Source organism: Nematolebias whitei, chromosome 8 (genome assembly GCF_014905685.2).
Source record: "Nematolebias whitei isolate Nwh7 chromosome 8, NemWhi1, whole genome shotgun sequence".
In the NCBI taxonomy this organism is placed as follows: Eukaryota; Metazoa; Chordata; class Actinopteri; order Cyprinodontiformes; family Rivulidae; genus Nematolebias; species Nematolebias whitei.
The window spans coordinates 51,619,652-51,626,554 of record NC_056505.1 but is presented as its reverse complement, the minus strand read 5'-3'; the positions used below and the strand labels follow the sequence as shown (position 1 = coordinate 51,626,554).

The window sequence follows — 6,903 nt, the reverse complement described above, 5'->3', positions numbered from 1 at the left end:
GCTGTACTGTGCTGTACTGTGCTGTACTGTGCTGTACTGTGCTGTACCATAGTGTACTGGAAAAAAGCATTGGAGGCATGTTGCTTCCTAACTTCCATCCATTATCTTTACCCGCTTATTCCATTTTGGGTCACGGGGGTCGCCGGTGCCCATGTCCAGCAATCACTGTGCGAGGGGCGGGGGACACCATGGATGGTCTCCAGTCCATCACAGGGACACATAGAGACAAACGAGACAAACAACCATTCACTCTCTCACTCACACCTAGGGACAATTTAGAGTTACCAGTCAGCCTAACATGCATGTTTTTGGTCTGTGGGAGGAAACTGGAATACCCGGAGAAAACCAACGCATGCACAGAGAAACCGGGTTCAAACCCCTGGACCGGGGTTTGAACCAGGGCCCTGCTCGCTGAGAGACAGCTGCTCTACCAGTTGCGCCACCGTGCTGCCCGCTTCCTAACTTTATACACTATTATTGGGCAGCTAATATCAGAGCTATTCTATTCTGGTTTGGCAAGGACACCCCTTCTCCTAGTTGGGTGAGCTTGGAAAGGGCCTCAATTAGATCTAGTTCTCTTTCTGCAATACTCTGCTCCTGGCTGCCCTTTAAACAATCAGTATCAACATACACTTCTAACCCAATTGTGATCTGGGCGATAAAGATTTGGAATCAGTTCAGGAGGGCATTTATCACACAGAGTTACTGTTTACAGCTCAGTGGCTGATACAGCTTTTGACCCCTGGGCCTTGAGGGGAGTGCATTCATTCTGATCTGCGTTGATGGTAGATTTGCCTCTTTTGAACAGATGGTACAGAAGTTTAATATTCATAAGTCACAGTTTTTTTAGATATCTGCAGCTAAGACATTTTGTGAGGTGTGGCTATGATTGTTTTCCTGTGTACCCCTTTAAACATTTTGTTGCTAAGATTTTGGAATGCAGGTCTGATACCAAGGGTCTTTAGTAAAATGTATACATTGCTTAGTTCATACCACGAGTCCAGTTTGGACTCGCTTAATCTGAAATGGGAAGCATACTTGGAGGAACCCATATCAGACTCAATCTGGAGAAGGACTATTAAGAAAATGTATTAATCTTCACTCTGCCTGAGACATGCTGTGATCCATTTCAAAGTAGTGCACAGGCTGCACTGGTCCAAAGACAAGTTGTTCAAGATCAATGACGACCGGGACCCTGCATGCAATCGTTACAAACAAACTCCAGCCACACTCTTGAACACATTCTGGACCTGTCCCAAACTGCAGACTTTTTGGCAATCTATTTTCGACACCTTCTCTGGAATATGTGGAAATACTGTTCACTCATCACCATTCATTGCACTGTTTGGGATGGTCCATATGGACACTGGCAAATGCCAGAGGGATGTGATTGCTTTTGATTCTCTTCTGGTCAGGAGACTAATTCTGTGCAAAGAAGCACGCTCTTCAACGTATGTACATTTGGGTAAGGGAGGTCATATATATAAATCATATACATTTGGAAAAAAACAAGATACACCCAGAAGGGGTCTGTTAAAAGATTTTAGGAGATGTGGCAGCCTTTTATGTTGTATGTTGAAAACATGTCAGTACTTGTTTAATTTATTTACGTACAGTATGTTTGACTGATCCGGGGTGGGAGGGAAGGGGTGGGTGTGGTCTGTTCCTTGTTCTTTGTTCTATGTTTTTTCTTTTTCTTTTGTTGTTTGCTCAAAAACCAAAACATTCAATAAAAAGACTGTTTAAAAATATATATTTATGACAATTTTTGTTAAAAATTTGGGGTGGGGTTAGAAGATGCAGAAGACTAAAAGGGATGATGGATGATGACTCGCTGTGGCAACCAATGATAAGGTAAGGTAAGGTAACCGGTGAAAGAAGAAGAAGACGATAATGCTACTTTTAGTTATTATCATCTGTTCTGCTACTTTTGCTTTTAGATAGTGTTTTACTACTTTTAGCTTTTAGGTGTCATTCAGCTTACTTTAGCTTTCAAATAATGTTCTGCTTCTTTTAGATTAAACTTCTTCATTTTCTGTGAAGTCATTTAGCACTCAGCATTCACACTGTACTTTTGCAGAAAATGTTATTGGATGTTAGCAGCCGTGTTTTACCTTTATGATGTTCTGGCAGGTTGACAGTGAGAGTCCTACCAGACTGGTTCCATTGACTGACATGATCTGGTCTCCGATGTTCAGTCTGCCGGATCTTTCAGCTGGCCCAGCATGCATCATGTTAGCAATGATTACTGTGGGTAGGATGGATCCCCAACCACTCTCCACAATGACCACACCCAGAATGTCCCCCCTAGATTTCTCTATTAACACCTGAGGTCAGAGAAGGAAACATGCAAGTAAAAAGAAATGACACAGAACATTTAAATACTTAAATGACATCAATGTGCCACAGTGTGTATCAAATAAATAAATGAGTCAGTCAGCCACAACTGCAAAGTCAGCTAGATTTGGAGTTGTGGCTACTGTGGCTATTGGGCAAATGTTTTAGGAAGGACAGGAACATACAACACATAAAACACACCATAAAATGCTTACACAAATTTCAACAGTTTTTAAATTATTAATTTTTAGTCTTTTATTAAGTAAGTAAGTTTCTTTCAGATGCTCCCTTCTTCAGGGGTCACCACAACAAGTGAACTCACATGAAAGATTTGGCGCTATTTACAAGACGAGCTGAATACAGCACCTCAGACTGAAGAAGTATTTCGGATGAAAGACGAAACGCTTCTACATTTTTTGTTTTGTTTTGTTTTTTGAATGTCCAGAGGACCAGACTTAACTGTTTTAGATCTTTCTACCAGGATTTTTGAGCATGCATCAGGATATTTGGCTCTTTGATTTAGGCCGGATGCCCTTCCTGATGCAACCTGGGCTTGAACCAGCAACCTCAGGATTACAAGACCGTGACACTAAACACCATGCTACCGCAGCAATTTTTTTTTTGCATTTTTGTAATCAACAAAAATAAAGTAAGTCTAAATCAAATCAATATTCAATGTGACCACACTTTAGCATCAAAGCAGCATCAGTTCATACCGGTGCACTTGCACAAAGGTGAGGATTCTGTAGGTTTACAAAAGGCCGTGGATGTTTGCCTTAAGTTCTGCTCTAAATTAGTTTATTATTTTAGTAATGCAGGTATATTGTTGTTATTCTCTGAGTAGCATATTTTTGTCCATTATCAGATTCCATAGACTAGTGTAGTCGCATGATGATGATGTCATGAAACATTTCTGAAAACTGAACAACTCTGTTCTATAAGGAGCAGCGAGGCCATTCAGAGCTTTAAAAACAAATTATAAAAGTTTAATTCTATTCTAAAACGGACAGGAAGCCAATGTAGTGAGAGTAAAACAGTGTGATGTGGTCCCGTCCAGGAGCGGCTGCTGCGTTTTGAACCAGCTGGAGGAGCTCAGTGATGACTGAGGTGCACGACACACACAGTTACAATAATCGAGCTGAGAACTGATGAAAGCATGAACAGCGTCTCCAAGTCACAACGGTTCAAAAAGGGTTTGACCTTTTTTAAAAGATGTAAATAAAAAAATCCAGACCAGACAGCAGAGGTGATGTTTGTCAAAGTGTAAAACATTATCAAAGGTCACTCCAAGGTTATTCACACTGTCACTGAAGTTGATGTTCAAATGTCACAGGTCAGCTGCATCTTTGTCCCCAAATAAAATCCATTCTGTTTTACTGTCATTTAAAAACAGGAAGTTCTTGTTCATCCAGTGTTTGATTGAAGAGATGCAGTCAAATGCCCCTTTTCCACTGTCACGGCGCGGGTCGGATATTTCCGGGTTGAAGCGCGTTGGAGGTATTTCCACTGTTCCAGAAACCGGCTCGTCTCGCTAAATTCTGGCCCGGCTTCTCAAGGGTTCCGAGCGAGCCGCGCCGTGACGTCAGAAACACTGTCGGTCACTGATTGGTCGGGGGGAGGAGTCTGTGGAGTCTTTCCAAACAACCCGATCCACCATTTTTTCTCTACCGCTTGCCATTAGCGATAACACAAGGAGCGTATCTTGTAGTATTTTGAAGCTATACAACAACAATAATATCAAAGCCTTGGTCAAATGCAGAAGTGCAGGTGTTGTTGTGCTTGGTGGCCGACGAAAAAAGTCAAAGCGAGCTAGAAGGAGGATTGGAGGGTGGTTTGGACACGACTATTGCTCTACTTGAACCATTTATAGAAGATGGTGAGTGTTTTCTAACTTTAAACATATTTTAAAATTACTCATCCCATCGGTTCTGAAGATATTTTTAACTAACAAAAGAGGCTGACGCCATAATAGTACAACGTCGGTGCTACGATGCTAAGCTAATTTGCATAAATGCTAACTGTCCTCCGGTCCCGTTTCTCACTGTATTTTATCCAGAACGTATTTCAGCGCGTGACAGTTCATCTCTAAACTCCACATTAAACCCTCCAAGCCTCCCGGCTTCTGCTCCTGCTCCATCAGAGGAGTCTACACCTGACAGAGCTCCATCACAGCCCAGCTGCACCTCACAGAGCAGCACAACACTGCAGCTTCTGTGCTCGGTAAGAACAGATGCAACATGTTCCACATCACTTTATTTGTGCCGATAAGGACTTGATTTATTTTATTTTTAAAGTAAAAAACTAAAATGTTGAATAAATACTGAATTGGGATGAAATTATGTACACAGGGTCCCAGTTACAGACAACAAAACGTAAAATAAAAACAGTAATAAGATCTAAGATATGAACTAAGAAAAATATCAACTAAAAAACATCTACTAATAAAACACTAATCACTAATAGCAGTAAACAATCAAAACAATACGTCAAACAACAACATGAACTTGAGTTTGTGCAGCCTCATGAATATATAACACTGTGAAGAATCACATCATGTAGCTGCTGATCAGTTTCATGTTGCTGCTGATCAGTTTCATGTTGCTGCTGATCTGTTTCATGTTGCTGCTGATCAGTTTCATGTTGCTGCTGATCTGTTTCATGTTGCTGTGTTCATGCATGCTCGTCTGTTCACACAGACTCATGTCCGTGCTGCTGTTCTGCGTATTGTGTTTAATGTTTTTATGCTATTAGAGCTTATATTTTTAGTTGATGTTTTTATTAGTTCATATCTTAGATCTTATTACTGTTTTTCTTTTATATTTTATTGTTGGATGTAACTGGGACCCTGTGAACATAATTTTGATCCACCACATGTACCACATGTGGTGCGAATGACAAAGAATATCTGCATCTGTATAATACTTTCTGATTCATATATCCATTATTATCATTTTCATTATTTTTAAATCAATTTATTTTTCATTTTCTTATTTGATCAGTTTATAATTATTAATATATCTATTATAGCTGTTAGCAGCACCTTTCTTTGTTTCATGCATTTATTCAAAAACAGCATGTAGCTTGAATTAACCACCTGTTTCTTCTTTCTAGTGAAGAGAAAGAGAAAAGAGTCCAGTAAAGAAAAGTCTTATTCCATCACTGAATGAACATGAAGAACTGAAGCGGACACAGCAGGAACAACACTTGTGTCTTCTTCTGGATGAAGCCCGTGAGACAAGGGACACACAGATACACAATCATTAGTTGGACGCAGTAGTTTTTATTTTTCTACATTTTTCACTTCTTACTTTTCCTATTAAAAAATTTTTTTCTTAAGTGGTGTCCTTGAACATTAAATTTCCTAAACAAATTTTACAATGTTAAGTTCATATAGTGTTTGTTTAAATTCATACTGGAATTGAGAAGAATTTCCAATTGCATTTGATCTTTAATGGATCCTAAGAAAAGATTACCAGAATCTGCTCAACTGTTATTATGTTATAAATGTTTTGGTTCTAGGATGAAGTGAGACAAAAACAGTCAAAAATTCAGAAAGGACAGTTATCAATTATCAGTTATCATTTATCAGTTATCGGCCGTACAACTGTGGCCTGAGAGATTCAGCTGAAAGTCCTGGTGCACCTTTTATTTGAACCTGCAGAGATTTGAACAGCTGATCTGAAGCAAACAGGCAGGAGTTCACCTGAACTGACCACTCCTGCTGTTTGATGGTCTCCTCCTTCGCCACCCGTCCATCCATCCATCCATCCATCCATCCATCCATCCATCCATCCATCCATCCTCTTCTGCTTCAGGGTTGTGGGAGCAGCATCTTCACCAGGGAGGCACAGACATCAACAGCCACCTCTTCAACTCTTCTAGGACCCCATGGTGTTCACAGACCAACTGACTATTTATTAATTAATATCCTGATGCTGCTCAATAATCCAGGTAGAAAAATCTAAAAAGTTAAGTCTGGTCCTCTGGACATTCACAAAACAAACAATACAGTTCATAATAAATAAACTAAATGTTTTTTGTTAGTTTTGTTTTTTGAATGTCCAGAGGACCAGACTTTTTTAGATTAATAAGTAATAAATTTATGTTTTAATTTAATGAAAGACAAATCTTTAAAATTCAAGGACAAAATTTAATCTAATTGTTTTCAAGTCTGTATCTTATTGTAAAAGCAGTTTCAAAGATTACAGCACAGTGTGATGTTTTGCAATTTTAACATGAACCTTGTGCATATCTGCAAATAATAAAAGTGAAGATATTTTTAATACATCTTTATTGTAAAAATCTATACTAAAATGAAAAACACATGGGTTTAAAGCAGCAGGGAAGGCAGTAAGGTAGGATTATGAATCAGGTCTAAAGTTACAGCTCATGAGGTACTCCATTAGAGCATGACATCTTTTCCACAACATCGTGTGACAAAACCTTCAGGGTGTTCTTCTTCTAATACGTTTAGTGGTGGCTAGTAAGTAGCTTAAGGGAGCACTACCGCCACCAGGTGGTAAGACGAGTTGGATTCTAGTCCCCGCCTACAGAGCTGGTCCAGAA

The 6,903-nt window shown here is 39.5% G+C and overlaps 1 protein-coding gene across 1 annotated transcript in view; it reads right to left on the bottom strand.

Annotated features, from left to right (window-relative positions):
* The window catches only part of LOC119413726 (amyloid-beta A4 precursor protein-binding family A member 1-like), a 123,832-nt gene that overhangs the window by 13,369 nt on the left and 103,560 nt on the right, over window positions 1-6,903 (bottom strand). Inside the window, exon 6 of the mRNA XM_037680780.1 lies at window positions 2,115-2,327. Coding sequence (XP_037536708.1) covers window positions 2,115-2,327 — 213 coding nt within the window. The remainder of the gene's footprint in view (window positions 1-2,114; window positions 2,328-6,903) is intronic.